We start from the raw sequence: 21,956 nt of genomic DNA, 5'->3' as shown, positions 1-21,956 counted from the left end.
CTCCAAGAGCTACTTCTGTAAATAACCTTGAAGCCAGTCGACCAAGGTCAATATCAACGTTATTTGAATTCTGCGTTCATTTATGTGATCACCTCAGAGTAAAAATTTGTAACAAATCACCTGAACCATATGCTATTTTAACCGATAGCTTTAAAAGATTAAAATGTCATCACCTTTACTGAATTTAAACTCTGATTTTTAAAAACATATTTACTTGGAATCACCCACTTTGAGAGTTACGTGATAGAGCTTATATTCTAAAGACTTGTGAGGTCTATCCCGATGGGGCTGTTTCTGTAAACCTACATCGTTGGAAACGCCTCATAGATTAACTGTGTGGTTTCCTTTACTCATAGAACTACCTGTTAGATCTGTGGGAAAGAACTACAAGACAGAGCTGCCAAGTAAACTATGAAAAACCTAACAAACTTTTTATCTTAGGTATTGGCATATCCCAATGGTCTGCACTGTTCTAGGGTGTGATGGCTTAGGAGTGAATATGATTTGAACCTAATACATTTTTAGAGGGTGTCAAATTCAGAACCAGGCAGATCCATTGCCTGACCCTAAACATGGTCCTAAAGTAAATCGCTTGAGGAAACTGGATCCCAAAGATTACAGGTGGGGAATTTTGAAGTGTGTCCATATTTCATTGGAGATCAAAGAAGCCTAACTAAAAGAATTGTGGGCTGACTCACACGATAACTTCTTTTTGAAAGGGCTATTGTATCTTGAAGATTATGAGTTTGGAGGAACTAAGGTGATTGGCAGTGGAAAGAATCAGAACATGTGAAATTCCTTAAAAATTTATTGACTTGAATAACTTTGTGTTACACATAATTTAAAAAAACCCTTTACACTTTGAAAAAAAAAAAAAGACTTGGCTAAGGGATGGATTTGAATTTTTTTTACAATAACATTTTAATGCCTTATGCTAGCAAATATAGAGATGTTAAGAAATGGTGCTCTGACTAGCCTTGTCATTTGATTAGCCCTGACATGGATAATCAATTGCATTAGGCAATTAAATGCTGAAACCTTCGTTTGTTTAACATGTTTTATGCTATGCTGACTACTTTCATCTCCCATTCTCCCTGTAGGATATCTTCTAGGTAGTGAAGATTACTATTCCCATGAGCGCTGTACGTTAATCAATGCTCTGAATGTTACACGATGTGCTCTTGATTTTCGAGATGATGAAGAAGTTGCAACAGGGTATAAAAATATGTATTCAACAAATGTATTTACTGAAAGGGCTACAACCCTCATAACTAACCACCCACCAGAGAAGGTAAGTCTTGCTTTTTTATTGATATCAAAATTGTGTGAAGATAGCATCTCTTCAGGTGAATATAGGAAAAGGCCACTTTCCTTTAGGGAAAAACCTAATAAATTCTAAGGGAGTCGCTTTCAAATTCTAGAGTACCTCAGTATCAGCTGGGAAGCTTGTTAAAAATAGAAATTCCTGGAGCCCACCTCTAAAAGTCTGATTCATTAGGTCTGGGAAAAATCCATATATCAATATTTTAAGGAAACTCAAGGGTGATTCTGCTGCACGTGGTCCCCAGATCACACTTTGAGGAAAGCTGTGCATATAGTGTTTCCGTACAAATATAGTTTTATTATTTTAGTATCCTGTGTGCAGGTGTGGTAATTAGTAAATTGACTTTTTCAAAAAATGTTAGGCTTATGTACAAGATGAGGCATTATTATGGCAAGCTTTTTGTTAGGTATCCACAAACTTAAGGTTCAGGGCAAGTTCTCTAATTTTGTATCTCCCAGCCCTCCTCCTCCAAGGTTATTTTGGCTATTCTAAATATTCTGCATTCCCATGTTTATTTAGAAGCAGCTGGCCAATTTATACCAAAAAAAAAAAAAGTACCTGCTTGGATTTGGATTTCATTGAATCTGCGGACCAACTTGGGGACAATAACATCTTAACAATATTGAGTCTTCTAATCTGTAAACACGGTACACTGCTGAGCCTGTTTATCCCATCCACCACACTGAAGCTATTTGTATATGTCATGTGCTGAAATCTTTTGACTTATTTACAGATAAAAGTAGAAAAGAGTCTGAATAGCCTTGACATTTGTTGTTGTCATTGTTAATCTGGAGTTAACCTCCTGAACCCAAGTTTAAGCTGAATTCTCTGGATTTAGCTTATAAATGCCTTTAAAACTGGGTCAGATATTTGTGTTGTCAGATATTGGGTTCAAAATATGGCTTCTTTAAGAACTGTATTAACATGCCCTCGAAATTAGACCTTCAATAGGACTCTAACACAGCAAATTACAGAATGTTCAGTGTTATCCAGTTTTTCCAGTTTCCTGTGCTTTGCCCCTTTGGCAGTTACTGAAGGTCCTCAGTGCAGATCACCATTTGGATTCCTGTTTCGATAACTGTTCAGACTTGGTACCCGGCTCCTGACTCCCTTTTTGACATAGTTTCTTCCTGCCTACCCTAACATAGCACTGAGTGTCTTTCCTGGTGTCTGTCCTCAGCTTTGCCCCACTTTCGGCCTTTTTTTACTCTTTCATGCTGACCTGTTGGAGTGGCCATGCTTGCTGTGGTACATGGAAGAAATTGGAATATTCTCTCAAATATGTTGACATACGCAGATTTTAAATCTAGATCTAAACCAATATTCAGGTAGTTGGACAGATAACTGCTAGGTAATTGGCTTAAGTTCTCAGTTGTCTTCTGTATGCTTGGCATGTTACAGATAAGGTTAAAAACCCAAAGAACAAGATAAGATCTTGAGGGAACTGTGGTCCTTGTCCTGTCCTTTGAAGTTTGAGGTGGGCATCGTTTTACAGATAAGCAAACTGGCTTAGAGAAATGAGGTAATTGTTAAAGGTCACAGAATCAGAAGCTGCACTGTTTAACTCCAGGGCTCAGTGCACTTAACAAGCCTACCTAGTTCACAGTTTACATCCCAGACCAGAGACTATGAGCCCCAGTGTATGATTCAGCTTGATGGTTCCAGTATACAATACAATGACAGTATATTGGGATCATCTGGAAAGCTTGTAAGAAATACCACTTCCAAATATTGTGATTTATTGGTCCGGAGTGGGACCCTATCACTGGTATTTAATTATCCCTCTGCCCCTACCTCCAACCAGTGATTCTGATGTGCAGTCACTATCAATTCCTCTCAAGCACAGAGAAGCAAGCAGAAGCCAGCTGCCCTTTACAAGTTCACAATATACCACTATTTAATCATGCAACAAGTATAAGATACCTACAATAAAAATTAGTTTCCATTAAGGAACAATAGAGTATTCTCTCCCAGTGCCCATAACATTAATCAAATAAGAGGAAGCACCTGGGGTGAAATCATTCCTGGTGGGCGGGCTGTCTTAACTCCTGTAGCGGGGGAAGGCTCAGGAACTGAGGAAAACTGTAGGCCTTAAGAGCTCACAAGCCACCCAAACCCGTGTGATTAGTATGGTGCTGCTCATAGGTAATATGGAAATTGCTGGGTGAGAGGTGGTCATTTTCCTACAGTGACTGAAATGTTCCGAAGCAGTAGCCAGCCTTTTCAGCATCCCCAAAGTCAAGTTTGAAGCATAGACATAAATGAATGAAATAATCAATAGCTGAGTAATAGCCCCAGAAAGATTAAGACAGCAAATGCCAATGTTTATAGTTTCAATTCTCAATGAAAGGATGCAGAACAGGACTTTCATCATTTTATTCCAACATTGAATCTAATTCTGTGCTAACTTCTCTGTGCCATCTACAGACTATAACGTAGGCAACTTGCTCTAAGATGGAAATCATTAAAGAAATACACACAAAGTATCCACAAGCTGACTTAAAAATGTTTCTGTTTTAAAGAGCACTTGGGGAAAAAAAAGCATATGGAGCTATTTCGTAACAGAAACACAGCTGGTGCTGGAATCAAGGAGATATTGCTAATAACCATTGCACAATGTTAAGAAGGAATGTCTTCTCTTTTTTCTACAGGATAATTCCCTTAGTACTCATACTACAATGTGAAAGTAACACATTCACAAAATATCGTTTGGTTAAAAATAGCCCCCCTCAAAACTTTGCAGAATAAAAATAAATGTTTTCTCCCATACCTCATCTACTAGCAGCTTCTTAAAACAAATGTGAATTTCTAGTGGTAGACACTTACTTTTTCCTGTCACAGTTTGGAAAGAAATGTCTTAATTTGGAAGTCAAAGAGAATAACACTTTCAAAACATATCATGTGCTTTTTAAAAAGTTATACTTTAAATTAGGGAAATGTACTAAAGAAATGAAAATAAGGCTTTCTTCCTCACTGGAATTAGCATGATGAGAAAGGGAAATGAACCCTTAGCACCATTTTAATATGCTAATAACTTTAGGTTATAATGTCATACTTTTACTTAATACCTAAACATTTGGTCATGATTCACATTTAGGATTCCAATTTACAGACCTAAAGAAAGGTGTACAGCTAGGGTTGGTGTAAAGGTGGCAGCTGTAACTGGGTTGGTGAGAGCAGAGATCTGGACCCAAGAAAGACCAAGGGAGAGATCAAGGTCCTGCACAAACCCGGAGATCTATGGAGATCAAACTCGGGTCCAGGACTTTGGTGTTTTGAATCAGGATGTCAGTAAGGTCAGAATGGGCCTGAAAGTCTCCAAAGGCCAAGGCTCCATTAGGTTGGAACGCAAGTCAGTAGACAGCATAATAATAATGAGCCCATCCCCAGGATGGCGGCTGCTCGCTTTGGGCTAACAGCGAGCTGAGGTTGGCAGGTGTGGGGAAATTGCCTACAGCTGTTTACTGGGAGGGTCTTAGGACAAGAGGCTGCAGGCGGGTTCCTGACCGTGGTGGAGAACCTGAGGGCCCGAGTTAATTATTCTTTCCACCGGCCTACCATGAGGTACTACGAAGAGTACTCTGTTGATTTTTTTTTTTCAAGTTAAAAGTAGTATAGAAATGTTTCACATCTAGCCCTGCTGGCAAATGAGTTGTTCCATGAATAAAGCTCACCTTGTGAGAGCTGAAACTTTATTTTTACAGTATTGGATGGAAATACTCTAAAATGTGGTACATTGGTCCTCACCTCATTAAATGGACTACACTGTTTATCATTCTGACTCCTGGTGACCCAGAGCCATACCGATGTGTGCAAGGATGTTTGCCCATACACTAAATGATCCTAGGCCACTGCTGACGAAATGGGAAAAAGACAACTTGTTTTGTTCAAGGATCACCTTTACCTGTAAGTCTAGTTGGCAGGTAGCGCGAGGCCTTTGCAGGGCCTGTAACAGTCATAGGCCAGGGAAGACTGCATCTCCCAGGGGTTGTTTTCATTTTCTCTTCTCAGTTATGCCCCTTCTGTTTGAACTAACAGGAGCCTGACCACTGGAAAAATGGGGGAATTGTTGTAGTATTATCATTTTAATCCCTCAAGAGCGACAGTCATGTCTTCAACCACTAAAGAATAATTACAGGAAAGGTTTTCAGGTAATTTCTTGCTATATTTAACAAAGTGTGTAGAATGATTTCCACACTGAATATTTATAAGACCCTTTAATGATGGTCCCAGAAACATTATTTTTTCCCCAGAGTGGTTATGAGATCTCTCCTCCACCACTCTTCCCAGCTATCGCCTCCAGGGATCACTTGTTGGCTGGAAACGACCTGCCCTCCTTCCCCTTTCCCTCCTTAACCATGGGAGCTGCCGAGTTGCCCATAATGACCTGGGTGAGCACTTTTTCCTGAAACTGTGAGCTCCCGTTCTCATCTCTCCACCCCTGTCCACTGTAGAGAATCCAGACCAGGGTCACAAAGTCTAGTGTTTACAAGGGCCAGGCTGCTACCCTAAATAAATGAAGTCATTCAGGCAGGACAGTGGGGAGACTAGAATATCAGGGAGCCCTTGGGGGAGGCCGGGGGTCTCTGTTTCTCATACTCCAGCCATTTGTTGTCAGATGGAGTGTGGGCCTGGAGTTGTCAGAAGTTCTGATTTTTCAAGAAAATAAAAAAACTAAACAAAACAGGTTTTCATGTGACATTTCCTGATTTTTAAAACTTTGTGTGGGTTGCAGATTGTTGTAGCTTTCCAATTTTTAATCCGTCCCCATCCAGACCTTGGCTGGTGGCTGGGGCATGGGCTTGGTCTGGTGCTGAAGATCCAGACGGCAGTTCCCACTGCAGAACCTCACTGCGCCGGCAGGTCCTGGTTGCCCCCGCACGTCCTTTCCCCTCCGAACATCTTAGCCCAGGGTTCTTCCTCCCCACCTGGGCGGGGCATCTGCTGGGATTCCCTTCACCATGGTCTGGAGGAACACGGACTTTTCAGTGTGACTTGTGTGGCTGGAGGAGAACGCGCGTGTGTCAAGGAGCAGCAGAGGCAGAGCTAAAGCCGTGTCAGAGTGGTTAGTGTTGCATTTTGGAGTTGGAATTTGGAATGTGTTCCCATGGAAACAATGTACAAACGAAGCCTAGGGTCTACATCACCATGGTTTTTATTCCATCACCTGCCTCCTTAGTAAAATAGGTTCTAAAGTGATGTCTGTGATATTGAACAGCCATTTTGAACATTTTGATTTTCAGGAAAAGGTGTCTCTAAGTTCCAAAGATCTGAACTAAAAATACCGTCTTGGGTGTCTATTTGAGTTCTATATATGTATACCCATTACTGTATCACAGTGATGTGTAATGTGTAATTTAAAACAATTTATCAACAGTAATGAATGAAATATGAGCCCACCTCCCAATCTGCATTCTAACTTTTCCCCATTCCTTTATGAGATTTAAATGCCTCAAATACTTCAACAGAATTATGTTTTTACTCTTGGGTTGAGCCAGTTGCTGTCTCTTTGAGGGTTTTCAATTCATTAAAGAATTCTATAGGAGCACAGTGAAGAGAGCCTTCAGAAAGACTCATTAAGAGGAAGAGGCTGACTCAGAATATCACTAACGTTAAATTCTGTAAATTGGGTAAGAGGTAAAATAGAATCAATGTAGCATACTCCTTAGTTTCCAGGAATTAAATTGGCCTTATGTTTGGTCCTAGATCAAAGACTAACAAGGCACGGTGTTCACTTGTTTTCTTATAAAAATATAAACAATCCTTAAACCTCTCCTAAAAGGTGGTAACTTATTTTTCAGCTAAAGCAGAAAGCTAACCCATCTATTGGGACATAGCCACACTGTAATAGTGGGGTTTCCAATAGGAAATTGCTCTGCAATTAATATGAACTTGTGCAAGTCATATGACCTTTCTAAGCCTCAGTTAACTTACCTGTAAAATGGGTGTAGTAAGGTGGTTCTGAGTATTACATGAGACAGAATTATTGGTATTATTATTATTATTTGTTTGGATCAGAGCTTTCTAGGCCATTTTAGAACTCAAGCTTTTATTTTCATAAAATTCACCCATTTAAAGTACACAATTCAATAGTAAATTCACAGAGTTGTGCAACCATCACCACAGTCTAAGTTTAGTACATTTTCGCCGCCCGCAAAAGAAGTCTTGTACCTGTTAGAAGTCACTCATCCCTCCTCTCTCCCACAACTCCCTACAGCTTCAGGCAACCACTAATCTACTTCCTGTTTCCATAGATTTGCCTATTCTGGACATTTTATATGAATGGAATCATACAAAACGTGATCTTTGTGATTGGTTTCTGTCACTTAACATAATGTTTTCAAGGTGCATCTATGTTGTGGGATGTGTCAGTACTTCATTCCTTTTTACAGCTGCATCCTATTCCTTTTATTGCTGTATATTGCTGAAAATATACCACATTTTGTTAATCCATTCATCAACCGGTGGACATTTTAGTTGTTTTCACTTTTTGGCTATTACGAATAATGCCACTGTGATCATTCGTGTACAAGTTTTTGTGTGGATTTATGCTTTTGGTTTTCTAGGAATGGAAATGCTGACTCATATGGTCACTGTAGCTTTAACAATATCAGGAACTGCCAAGTTGTTTTTCAAACTGGCTGCACCATTTTACATCCCCATCAGCAATGAATGAGGGTCTCAATTTTTCCACATCCTCACCAACACTTCTTATTTTCCATTTTTAAAATTATAACCCTCGTAGTGGGTGTGAAGTGGTATGTCAGTGTGGTTTTTATTTGCATTTCCCTAATGACTAAATGATGCAGAATATCTTTTCATGTGCTTATTGGCCGTTTGTATATCTCCTTTGGAGAAACATCTATTCAAATTCTTTGCCCATTTTGTAGTTGGGTTAATTGAGTTTTATTATTGAGTTTTAAGAGTTCTTAATATATTCTAGATACAAGTCCCTTATCTGATATATGACTTAAAAATATTTCTAACCCAGTTTGTGGGTTGTCTGAATATTACTTTTATTAACTGATAAATCTGGGCTTCTCTCTATATATTTAATGCTTCCAAGCCCTCTTAACTGATTTGCACAAACTCTCTTTCCAGCCTCTGTTTCTCTACCTTGCTCTCCAGTCTGTCCACGAGCCCCTTCAGGTCCCGGAGGAATACCTGAAGCCATACGACTTTATCCAAGATAAGAATAGGCATTACTATGCAGGAATGGTGTCCCTTATGGATGAAGCAGTGGGAAATGTCACCACAGCCTTAAAAAGCCGTGGGCTCTGGAACAACACGGTGTTCATCTTCTCCACAGGTAAGTCCGTCAATAGGAAAATCATCTCTTGGCAGAGCTTAAGACATAGTATTCAATAAATGGAATGAAGATAAATTGGAGCATTTAGCAGTTCCTTATTAAAATAAATGCTAACTGCAAGAGTGGAGACATGATAATAATGGATAGAAAAATGTGTCTAAGGAAAAAGAATTATGAGCCTTCTCCCGTCTTCCTTCAGATATCAAAATATTCTTGTAGTATGCTTGCAAACAAGCTCTCAGTAACTGAGTAAGTGTGCGTGGACAACACTCCTATGCAGGGCAGCTGGGCAGTGAATCCCTGGACTGACTTGTTCCCAACAATCTCTACAGCCCAGGCATCCTCTATGAAGAGGACTTCCGCTGACTAGAGGGGTCTCTGATCCGTGCAGAGACAGATTGTGACATTATGGAGACACTTAAGAAATGGAACCATTTAAACCTAGGCTAGAGTCTCCAAGTATAGATTTTTTTATATTAAAATTTTCTGACAATAAAGTCATACATCACTGATTATAGAAAAAACAAAAGAAGGGAGAAAAATTTTTTGAAAAATCATTTTCATTATGGCAATGTCATTCTGATTCCTAATCTGTTATATATATGTGTTTTTTTCCCCCTTCTCATTAGACACAGTTTTCTAAAATTTTCCTATGATGTGCTTTGGGTGTAGATCATGGTTTATTCATTATGCTGAGTGTTCAGAGAGCATGTTCCATCTGAAAATGCAGATCCTTTTGTTATGGGAAATTTCCTTGTATTCTTTATTTCAGAATTGTTTGGCCCTCCACCCCACCTTTCTCCTATTCTCTCTTTACAAAACTCCTGTTATTTGGATATTGGATCAATCCTCTAATTTTCTTAGTTTTTTTCCTCCCCTATTTTCTTAATTTTTCTTCTACTACTTGGGAAATTTCCTTATCATTATTCTCTAATCATTCTATTGAATTCATTGCAACCACCATTTTTTTTCAAGTCTATTTTATTATTTTTTTATTGGAGCATAATTACAATGTTGTGTTAGTTTCTGCTATAGAACAAAGTGAATCAACTATATGTATACATATATCCCCTTCCCTTGAGCCTCCCTCCCACCCCGCTGCCATCCCACCCCTCTAGGTCATCACAGAGCACTGAGCTGATCTCCCTGTGCTATACAGCAGCTTCCCACTAGCTATCTGTTTTACACATGGTAGTGTATATATGTTAATGCTACTCTCTCAATTCGTCTCACCCTTCCTTTCCCCACCTATGTCCACAAGTCCGTTCTCTACATCTGCGTCTCTTTTCCTGCCCTGCAAATAGGTTCATTGGTACCATTTTTCTAGATTCCATATATATGCGTTAATATACGGTATTCATTTTTCTCTTTCTGACTTACTTCACTTTGTATGACAGACTCTAGGTTCATCCATATCACTGCAAATGACCCAGTTTCATTCCTTTTTATGTCTGAGTAATATTCCATTGTATATATGTACCACATCTTCTTTATCCATTCATCTGTAGATGGACATTTAGGTTGTTTCCATATCCTGGCTATTGTAAATAGTGCTGCAATGAACATTGGGGTACATGTATATTTTTTTTGTTTTTCATTTTATTATTTATTTATTTATTTTTGCTGCATTGGGTCTTTGTTGCTGCACGTGGGCTTTCTCTAGTTGTGGCGAGTGGGGCTCCTCTTTGTTGTGGTGCATAGGCTTCTCGTTGCTGTGGCTTCTCTTGTTGCGGAGCACAGGCTCTAGGCGCGCGGGCTTCAGTAGTTGTAGCACACAGGCTCAGTAGTTGCGGTGCGCGGGCTCAGTAGTTGCGACACGCTGGCTGTAGGGTGCGCAGGCTTCAGTAGTTGTGGTGTGCGGGCTAAGTAGTTGTGGCTTGTGGGCTCTAGAGTGGAGGCTCAGTAGTTGTGGCTTGTGGGCTCTAGAGCGCAGGCTCAGTAGTTGTGGCGCACAGGCTTAGTTGCTCCGCAGCATGTGGGATCTTCCTGGATCAGGGATCGAACACATGTTCCCTGCATTGGCAGGCGGATTCTTAACCACTGCGCCACCAGGAAAGTCTCTGGGGTACATGTATCTTTTTGAATTATGTTTTTCTCAGGGCATATGCCCAGTAGCAGCAACCACCATATTTTTTAATTGTCAAAAACTCTTTCCTGTTTTCTGATAACTCCTTTTTTGTAAAGTTTGTTTTTATTTTATAAATGTAATAATTTATTTCTCCAAAGCCTGCACTCTTAACCATTAATTATATATATATATATATGTGAATGTGAGTGTGTATGTAGGTATGTGTATACATATACATATATGTGTGTATTAGGTATACACATACATGTATTTTTTTTTACTTTTTAAAACATTTTTGTCAGAGTATAGTTGCTTCACAATATTGTATATATTTTTAAGTTTGCTTGTACTCCCAACTTTGTCTCTTTCTCTTCTAAGGTCATTTGTATCTTTGTTTTGGTCTGTCTTTCATGAAGGAGGCTTTTTCAGACCCCTAGTGATCCTTGGCTAAAACCCAAAAATTTGATTGGAAACTCCAAGGGTGAGGTCAGGACTTGTCATCTGGTAAGTTTTTACTGTAAAGTGACTGTGTGAGAAGTATGAGGTGACACATTGAGGAATTAATCTGGGTATTCTACTTATAGATTTTTTAAAGAGTTGTTTGGTTTTGTTTTGTTTTGCTTGTAATTAGGCATGGTTATGGAACGTAGCATTTACTGAGTACTTACCATGTGTGGGACATGGTTCTAAGTGCTTTACATGAATTAGTTCAGTTAATCCTCACAGTAATTCTCTGGGGACTCTTATTATCCCATCTTGCAGATGTGAGAACTGAAGCACAAAGAGGCTAAGTAACTTGCCTAAGGTCACACAGCCAAGCAGAGCCAGGTGTCACCCTTTCTGCCTCTGACACTATGATCTGGAAGTTCTTACTGGACCTCAAGATATAGCAGTGCTTTCCCCGAGGTGTGCTGCAATTTTGATTTGTTGAGAAGCCTCGGCAGGGCCGAGGTAGCATCCACCCTGACCAGCCTTTTTCAGTTGCTTTAGTGCTATACAAATACTATAATTTTCTAAGTGTGTCCTGCTGTGAAAAAGGTTGAGTATAGATAACATATGTTTTCCCCAAAAAACTTACCCTTCAGAAAAGAGGGCAACATCTTATACTTAAGTCCTTACAAGTTCTCTCATAGTCCGAGAGTCTTTTTCAATTTCCTTTATTTTGAACAGCCTGGTAAAGCACTTTGATCAGTGCTGGTATTGAATGCTTATAGAGGTCACTGGAAAGAATCAATTAAAAAGGAGTCCAAGGCATTTAATACTGATTTAGTAATTATTCCTGGGAAATGACCTCACTGTTTTAAGAATTGGAAGTTATAAGTTTGTGAAATAAGCCTTTGTTGTAGATATCACAATTATACAATTTAAGGATAAATTATATCCTGAAATGAACGTATATATGGATTGATGTATCATACATAGACTGAGAAGTACTCAGACAGAAGTGAAAATGGTAGCTCTGGAAAACTGTTAAACGTCTCAGGGTGGCTCCTGTGAAAACAGATACTGATGTCAAGTGTGCATGGGGAGAGGTGGAATACAGTTTTTTCATGATAAATGAAGGTGGAAAAAAGCAATATTTTAAGATCTGTATATCTCTTTTATTATATGATTTCAAATGTGTTATACATAGATATATTTTAAATAGATAGTTGACTATTTCATAAATATCCATAATATTTATTCAAGTCGGCAAAAATAATTTTTGGAGCTTTACACTGAGAAAATGGGAATTACCTTATAATTGGGTTGCCTTATTCTGACAGTTTGATATATTAATAGATACATTAGTCTTGGACCATCTTTGCTTTGTTGAGCTAAATCCAACTTTATAGTGTGTATGTATTTTAATTATACTGCTGGATTCAGTTTGCTAGGATTTTATTTAGAAGATTTGCATTGATTTAAAAGTAAAAGTGGAGTAGGTGGTTTCTTTTCTCCCTGTTGGGTTTTGTTGTATTGGTTATACACATGTCATAAAATACTTTGGAAGTTTTTCCATCTTTTTCTATGCTCTGGAACACTTTGCAGATTGTTTGAAAGATCCCTCTGGTAAGCTGGTCCCTGGAACCTTTTTAGGAGGCTTAAAAAAATTATCTCCATAGTTTAAATTTTTTGCTTAATTATATCTAGGGGTATGGGTCTTTAAAATATTTTAAAATTAATTTTGCCTGAAATACAGTGAGCCCTTTGATCTGCATGCTGAGATTATTTTTCACTCCAGGAAGTCTTCCTTGTTCATATTTTAGTTTATTGCTTTTGTTCTGTTTATTGCTTTTGTTCTGATTTAATTCTCAAAAATGTCTTTAATTTGTAGGTTGAATTACTGACTCAGCTTTTCTTTCATCAGTTTCAGTTTTTCATCCTTTTTCTCAGTCTGCTGGAGCTCTTTTGCAATACCAGCTAGACATTTGTGCAATTTTAATTCTCCTCTTTAGTATCTCCAGTGGAGATTACTATTGATAGTATTTTTAGCATCTTTGCAATCCTTTCTTTGCCTTAATCAGTTCTTTTTTCTTTTAAGTTTGTTAGTAATAATAATGACTACTGTTTATTAAATATTTACTGCATCCCAGGCCGTTCTCGTGCTTTTCCTATACTTTCTCATTGTTAGTCATGTTTTAATCATTAAAGTTCCAAGTAGCATTGTGAAATGGGTTTCTTTATCCCTACTTTAAAAATGAAGAAACCAAAATTTAAAGAGGTTAAGTGACTTGCCCAAGTCTACTGCTATGGTCTGAATGTTTGTGTTCCCCCAAAATTCATATGTGGTGGTGTTGGAAGGTGGGGGCCCTTGGGAGGTAATTAGGTCATGAGGGAGGACCCCTCATGAATGGGATTAGTGCTTTTACAAAAGAGGCACCAGAGAGATCTCTAGCCCCTTCCTCCATGTGAGGACACAGTGAGAAGATGTTGGCTGTGAACCAGGAGAGGATTCTCACCAGAAGGTGACTATACTGGTGCCTTGACCTTGAACTTCCCAGCTTCCATAGCTGTGAGAAATAAATTTCTGTTGTTTATAAGCCACCCCGTCCATGGTATTTTGTTATAGCTGCCGAATGGACTAAGAGCCATACATCTAATAGATGGAAGAGGAGAATTCAAACCCAGATCAACTTGAGGTCAGTACCTGTTAAACCTCATCAGCTGTGCTTTTACATCTCATCTTTTCCTTCTGTCTCATCCCATTGTCCCTAATCTCTACTTTTTGGCTTTCTACACCTCTGTTCATAAAACCCATGATTTTCCTGAATCTTTCTGAACAGAACTTTTCTAAAATCGTCATTTCCATAGTAAATCATTTCCAGCTATATACTCTTCCTCTGAGTGTAAGCAGTCGAGGACCTATCCGCCCAGAGTGCATGGCCATCTCTTGGCCTCTGGTCACTGTCCCCTGGTTAATTCCTTCTCATATCTATAGCTTGGGGTCAGGTTGATGCACACAACTCACTCTGTTCCCAGTGGCCTTTAGGCGTTGAGTGTCCTACACTCCAGTGAACCTGACTGACCTACTTAACATTTTCTTATCTTCGGGCTGCTTCTTTGGCATGGCTACCAGATTCTTCCTGTCTCCACACCTTCAGGGCTTTACTTAGGGGGGCATTTGCCAGGGCAGTGTGCCCCACTGCCAGGCCCTTTCTTCTGCCCACTGTTCTCTGGGAGTTGTGATCTCTCACTGCGGATAGGAAGTTGAAGAGGTAGTAATGCTCTGGTCGTGTCAGATACGAGCACTGTCCCCTCCCGGGCTGCCTTCCTGCCTCTTTTCAGGTAGGCGAGTGGCTCCACGTCGAGGCAGACAGGGTAGACCAGCCCTTGTTTCTTCAGCTCAGCTTCTCCAGCCCTCCAGCTTATGGAAATTTCTCCAGTGTTCTCTCTGACATTACAGATTGTCTGTGAGTCCTGGTTTCTCACATTGTAATGAATTTTCATCTTATTCTAACTCATCACAACGTGATGTTATTCATCTTATTCTATGTCTATGTAATTTTAGCAGAGTATTGGTTAAGAGAAGCAGCACTAACGGCCATTAGGAAGATACCATTTTAACCTGGGCGCCTATCACCACAGCTGAGCTTTATAGTTGCTAAACTCCAGGAATCTTCACAGAAGTCTAACCCTGAGTAAAATGAGCTAAAATTAGAGCCAACTGTGGAGCAACTTGATCATGAATTAAAACTAGGAAAACTGAGTCTAGAACCTTGAAGAGAAAGCAACGATTGATCTCAACATCTTTCTGCAGCTATTATATGTTTATATTAACTCTTATCAGAATAACCATTTTCACTTACATTTAGAGGAGAGTTTGACTATAAGGACAAACCTGATTTCCTCTGGAGACTTTTTCTGTGTTTATTGACAATTTCATTGCCTGAAGATGAATTTAATAATGTGCTATAATAATGTGATTAAAACCCAAGGAAACAAGCCCTGGATCTGGCTGGTTATAGAATGGTGATTCATTTTTTCCAGTTTTCTCACTTTACTTCACTTGGCACTGCTCTTCTTCACAAGCATAAAAATACTGGGTGCATCCAAACAAATAACTATTGAATCCAGTAGTATAGAAAACCCTGACATATACTAGCTTCTTGGTATCACACTTATATTTAGTGAAAGGGAGAGGTAAAGGCATATATTTTTTAGGTGCAGATGTCTGAAGACACTTTTAAAAAAAATCTTCTTTTATAATCTGCAGGAGACCCATGAGGCTTCCTCATCCCTTGTCATCATCATCTGAGCATTTAAGGTGGTAACTGAGTGTGCCAGCTGGGAACCACTTGCAGCAGTGGAGTGTTTGTTAAAAATGCACTTGCTGAGGTGACGGCTGCACAACATTGTGGATGTACTAAAGGTTACTGAATTGGACACACTAAAATGGTTAATTTTATGTTATGTGAATTTCATCTCAGTTTTTAAAAATACAATTTCTCAGACTCTATTACAGACTTACTAAATCAGAACCTAAATGAATGAAATCAGAAACTCTGGGATCTGGGCCCAGGAATCTTCATTTTTAACAGTAATCCAGGTGATTCTTCTGTATAGAGAAATTTGAGAACTTTTAATCTAAGGTAACTTATTCAAACCCTGGGAATTTACCTAATGAAGAATAGAGAGAGAGAGACAGAACCCAGTAGCACCACCATAGAGGAACCTTGACCAGATCCTGTTCGATCACACATCTCTACTTGAACAAACAGAGTAATTTATTCCAGAGCCTAAACTTTTAACATTTATTATCTGATTATCTTTCACAAAATTATGTGTGATTTAATACCTTAGAGTGATAAAGATTCTTAACTAATTCCCCTAAATCTTATGTCCCTTTCTCCCTCGTATGTTGAATTCCCTTCAAAACTGGTACCAATAAATGGAGAACTCCTTCACAATTTAAATGTACTTATTAGGCAGTTGGCAGACTTATAAATATTATAGAAATTCTGTGCCAGGAACAAAGTAATTTGATGCTGGCAAATCAATCTCACTAAGTTCTTCAGACTCTTAAATGCATTTCTGACAAAACTAAGGAAAACCTGTTAAGTGAATAAGTGATATAGTGGATCCACACTGGCTTTCTCTTTGCAAATAGTGCTTTTTTCAACACAACTTCCATAGAGGGGAATAACAACACATAGCTCAAAACTATGAGATGAGAACTATCTTCTCCCTAGCCAGAGGTCATTAACCCATTTCACCTCTTTAGAATTTTCATGTTAATGTCTATGCTAAAAGCATGTCGGATCACTTTAAGGTTTTATTAGTAATAGGCAGTAATGCATACGGATTTATTGATTTTTTTTTAAATTTTTATTTATTTATGGCTGCGTTGGGTCTTCGTTTCTGCGCGAGGGCTTTCTCTAGTTGCAGCAAGCGGGGGCCACTCTTCATCGCGGTGCACGGGCCTCTCACTATCGTGGCCTCTCTTGTTGCGGAGCACAGGCTCCAGACGCGCAGGCTCAGTAGTTGTGGCTCACGGGCCTAGTTGCTCCGCGGCATGTGGGATCCTCCCAGACCAGGGCTCGAACCCGTGTCCCCTGCATTGACAGGCAGATTCTCAACCACTGCGCCACCAGGGAAGCCCTTGTTGATTATTTTATTGAGAGAAAATAATAATCAATACATTTTAGAGGCCCCCAGAACAAAGTCTTGCATTTGTATTCTCTGTGACAAACCATTGAATCCACAAGCCCAGAGTCTAAGGCAAAGATGCTTCTCAATGCCTATGTTTTTCAGATCTTCCATGTTTTATCATAATTCTACTTATATACTATAATATAATATCATATTATTGATATTATGAATTTCTTAGCATGAGAAACATGAAATAATCTTTACTTTTACACTTCTATGAGAAGTGGCCTTTCCCTGAGTTTATACTTAATGGAAAATATATATTGAACTGAGCATACTTATTGACTAAATTACAAGCTTTCCGATTTGTTTGGGTTTACTTTCGCCTCTTGTTTTGCACTCCATTTTAAAGGTCACATTTAAAATGGATCCATTGCTTATATTGTACATTTCTGACAGAGCTCATTAGAGCCAGAAGTCCCTGTGGAGGCGAGGGGAGTGTTAGTTGGACAGGCTGCCCTGGAGGATGAAGCAAGGTGAGAAGGAGGTTCTACATAAAAATAATCACGTGGCAACCACAGTCACAGCAGGAGGAAGGGGCTGAAGTAAAGTCAGGTCGCCCCAGTTATAGATGCAAATACGCAGTAGGCAACCAGAGGATGAAAGAGGGGACTAAATGGCCTAGGAATTATGAGTTTCTGAAATAGCAGAAAATAGATTGTATTTCAGGTGTTTTGCGCCTGGAATTTTAAAAAATCAATGTCATTAATTATACATGGAAGGTAAAAATTTAGGAACCAGTATTTTCAGTTGACAAACAAAAGCTGTGTATTGTTTATACTCCTATCTGCCAGAATGTAATGGGGACTGACTGTGTGGTAGTTTTTTTAAGAAAACAAAAAAATGAGAGTGACTGAATTTTAGCTACTAAAGAACCCAAACAATCTAATTCTTCCCCATTTTACTCTCCATGTGTGGGGTTCTCCCCGAGGCAGTGGTAACTGCTGTGCATGTGTGTGGAATATATTTGAAACAAGGCATTTGCTCCAAAATTGGAGCATTCCAGGGCTAGCTTGTGCCGGCGTTCTGTCCCAGATTCCTCTCCACTTTGGGTTTATACAGTGATTGCTGTGGTTTTCCGACTTGATCTGAGGCCCCCTGTTAGGCAGCTGAGGAAAGGCTGCCGTCTCCCTCCTTCCCAGGAGTTTAAGGAGACTTGCTGTTCCGAGGAGGGCCTGGGAACCAGGACCGAAGCTCTTTGTGGGAGATAGCCCTGCTGTGCTCGGCCTCTAAAAGGCTGCTCATCCTTTGCTCTCAGAAGCATGAGATTCCCCCGGCCAGGCCTAAAAACAATAATAATGATATATTTGAAAAAATCCCCATCGCGTCTCTTGCTGACTTTGGCAGTTAGGTACCAAGCATCAACAAAACACTGTATACAGATATCTGCCTTCCAGGCTTGTTCCTTTCTTACAGAATAATCCTTAACCTAGTGGGAGCTCTTTTTTCATGTGTCCTTAATGAGAAAATATTTCAGAGATTATTGGCACCACGGGTTTGTTCCTTTCCGGCAGCTGTCAACCTTAACCAACTGTGGTGTCTATGATCTCTTTCCTATTTTTCTTTCACAGTATGGTCCACACTTAATCAACCCCTCCTAGGATGACTGTGCCAAGTACAGTGATTTGTTTCTTTGTTGTCTCTACTCCAGAACACTTTCTTATTTGGGCAGAGTTTTTAAAAAAGAAAAATGGCTTCAAAAAACTTAGCAAACATTAAAAATGGCATCCACTTCTGTGGAGACTACCTACAAAACCCAAAGCTATATCTGTTTTCAAAACAGCCTGTGATCTGGTAACATGTTCTGACATCCACAGACATACACACGTTCGTCAGCAGTGTACAAGAAGGAAGGGAGTGCTGTGTTTGGACTAAGAATGTTGGCTTTATGGTGCTGCTTTAAAATCCCACTTTGGTGTCATGTTTGATGTTAGAAGGTCTTTCTCGCGTCCAGAGGTAATAGAGCAGGCTAAATGGTGGGATCTGTTGAAAATCCAGTTCCCAAAAGTGCCCTGTGTGCAGTACTGTACAGCTCACATCGGGGAGTCCCTGAAGGGAGGGGCCTGATTGGTATCTGTGGTGGGTTGTGATCATCACGCTATCACCAGGTGAGGTCACCTGACCATGTGAGTCATCATTTTCTTCCTGACAACAAGAATTAGTCAGTTAAAAAGCATGACTCTCGACTTTATTTAGGACAATGTGTTGGTCCTGAGGAGACCAGAAGCTAAAGATGTGAGGCATAAGTGTCACATTCCCTTGGGGCTGAGGCAGGGCCAGGCAAGTGTATAGCTTGGAGAAGTCCTTTCCCATGTCTGGGTCTCTGACGCATACACTAGAAGGAGTTGTGTTTTCTCCCTGATCTCCAGGCTGAAAATCACTTAGTTCAAGGAGAAATGTTACAGAGGGCAGTGTGAATGGTCACAGGGAAGACAAAAAGTCTGTCGAGCCACTAGTCCAGCACAGTGCCTAGCACAAAACTCAGGAAACATTTGCAGGTGGAGGAGTGTGCTTGCATTCGAGATCCAACAACACACCCACCTACCAGCAGGCCACAGGTCAAAGTCAAGCGAGTGGAACTGGAAGATGAAGTTTGGAAGAGAGCCTCTGGATCAGGGTCAGCAGGAGAGGCTTCATGAGGAGCCAGGATATAAATTAAACTGTGCTTGAACGATGGATAAAATATCAGCAGGCGAATGGAAAGAGAGGGCAGGGCATTTGGGGCATGGAGAGTGGCATGAGCAGACGAGCAGGGGGAGGGAAGCAAAGGTGTGTTCTGGGTGTGGTGACTAGGCCGGTCCAGCCTTCCCACTGGTGTTCAAAGGGACATCCAAAACCATGGGTGTGTCCTCCTGGAATGTTAATTTTGCTTGAATGTAGAGAAGGAAAATTATTTAATTTAACTGGTTAGTAATTTAAAACATTTTTATATTAAAAGAAATGGGGCAAATTATGGAACAGAATACATTTAATTTCACGGATTTTTTTTTTTTAATGTTCAAAATCTCAGGTTTCCACTCTTGATCATTTAATGGAAGAATTTAAAGTTCTTTAAAGGAGATCAACTCCATTCATTCACCAAAAATTGCCCACTAATCCTTACCTAGAGCTTGAGGCAGGAGCTGTGTTTCCTCGAAACTGCCAGTGGGAGGTGGGGCAAGCAGTCTAGCCCTTGGCCACATGGCCAAGGATTTTGCTTAGCTGTGAGAGAACCCCACGTGACACTGGGACACTGCATGTCCTGGATGGCAAATCTTGATGGTGGTTGGTATGGCTCCTCTTAAAGGATGTGCCTCCGTCCCACACGACAGACATGAAGTACCTTTGTGCGCAGGTCTGGGCCATGGAGTCTAAACTCTTGCTAAGAATGAATGCAGGGAGGCCTGGCCTCCTTGGTCTCCCTGGATAATGGAATGAAGGGTCTTCAGAGGCACTTCCTGAGTCTTCAATTTCCTTTCCTTTCTCGCCTGCTGTTCCTAAGCCCTAAATTCCTGTCTCAGCTTCTCCAGCCCCTCTGGCTCACTGCTCTCCCCAGGTCCTTGCCCCCTCGCTATTCCTTTGTTTTCAGCATGTTTGGGTTGTGAATGATCAGGCAACTTAGATCACAGGTTTTGTTTTTCCTAGGCAAAGGCAAACCCCTCCCCTTGAAAGCTGTCTCCAGCTTTTCCCGGTTTTGAGAAAGCCACAGGCAGCCTCTCCAAGCTACAGTGGCATCTCAGAGGCCAACCAGAGGCCAAATTGTTGGTGGGTGAAAGAGCTTCTAGACCTTTCTTTACCATTTCTGTTTTAATTTCCATTTTTTTCTGGCATAGGTCAGATTGACTTTGTTATAGTTTTTTTTGTTATAATGCCAAACTCTGCCCAGTGTTACAGACAGCTTTCTTGTACCATGGTCATCTACTCACAAGTGAAAGGAATTAAGAAAATGTCAAGAAGAACTCAGTTAATCCAATACGAAATAGCTCCCTAGCCTTCATTATTCGGGGAAGAAAAAAAATCCAGATCTGTGCTGTCCAATAGGTGCCCACTAGCTGCAGAGGGCTATTGAGCATCTGAAATGTGGCTAATTTGTATTGAGATGTGCTGTAAGTATAAACGACTGAATTTCAAAGACTTGGTATGAAAGAAGAATGTAAAATAATATCTCAATAATTTTTTATATTGATTACATGTTGAACTGATATCTTTAATATATTGGGTTGAATAAAATATATTATTAAAATTAATTTTAACTGTTTCTTTTTACCTTTTTCAAAATGTGGCCACTAGAAAATTTTAAATTACATATGTGGCTCAGGTTATATTACTGTTGGCCAGTGTTGCTCTAGATTGTAGCTTTGCAGTAATTCATTCCTTGTGGGAGTTCCCCAGGGATTATTTATTGAAGATTTTCTCTCTTAACGATCATGCTAAGATGAAAATAACACATAGTAGACTGTAAGATTCTACAAAGCAAGAGCTGTGTCTCTTAACCTCCTTCTTTGGAGGCAGGAGTGGTGAGGTCGTTTCGCTTAGGAGGCTTGTAAACTGGCTCTGAAGATGTTTCCAAAAACAGCCTTGAGCACTGACAGCATCATTGAAATAAGGATATTGCCTCCCAGTGACTCTCCCGAAAGATGTGATTCCTTTGGTTGCATAAATCAGGGGTTGGAATATTGAAAAAAGAAAGAAGGCAGTCTCATTACTTGAAGTACATATTACTCCAGTGGGTCTCAGCATGTACAGAGGCACTTGGCCAAGAACGATGATCACCCTTATTATCATTTTTTTTAAAAATATTTATTTATTTTTGACTGTGTTGGGTCTTCGTTTCTGTGCGAGGGCTTTCTCTAGTTGCGGCAAGCGGGGGCCACTCTTCATCGCGGTGCGCGGGCCTCTCACTATCGCGGCCTCTCTCGTTGCGGAGCACAGGCTCCAGACGCGCAGGCTCAGTAATTGTGGCTCACGGGCCTAGCTGCTCTGCGGCATGTGGGATCCTCCCGGACCAGGGCTCGAACCCGTGTCCCCTGCATTAGCAGGCAGACTCTCAACCACTGCGCCTCCAGGGAAGCCCCTATTATCATTTTATAAATGCAGAATGCAACATGATGGAGGCAGAAGTGGGAAAGAAAGTCTTTTCTAAC

General features: G+C 40.1%; 1 protein-coding gene and 1 non-coding gene across 2 annotated transcripts in view; both read left to right on the top strand.

The window, feature by feature from the left end:
- The window catches only part of ARSB (arylsulfatase B), a 177,461-nt gene that overhangs the window by 29,748 nt on the left and 125,757 nt on the right, over positions 1-21,956 (top strand). The window contains exons 3-4 of the mRNA XM_059916626.1: positions 1,101-1,291; positions 8,426-8,633. Of these exons, the coding sequence (XP_059772609.1) occupies positions 1,101-1,291; positions 8,426-8,633 (399 nt within the window). The remainder of the gene's footprint in view (positions 1-1,100; positions 1,292-8,425; positions 8,634-21,956) is intronic.
- On the top strand, positions 267-397 carry LOC132364213 (small nucleolar RNA SNORA18). The gene has a single exon (XR_009502759.1). It is a non-coding gene; the product is annotated as a small nucleolar RNA SNORA18 (small nucleolar RNA).

The sequence above is a fragment of the Balaenoptera ricei genome, chromosome 3 (genome assembly GCF_028023285.1).
Source record: "Balaenoptera ricei isolate mBalRic1 chromosome 3, mBalRic1.hap2, whole genome shotgun sequence".
In the NCBI taxonomy this organism is placed as follows: Eukaryota; Metazoa; Chordata; class Mammalia; order Artiodactyla; family Balaenopteridae; genus Balaenoptera; species Balaenoptera ricei.
The sequence above is the reverse complement of the archived record's forward strand: the minus strand, read 5'-3'. Positions and strand labels throughout refer to the sequence as shown.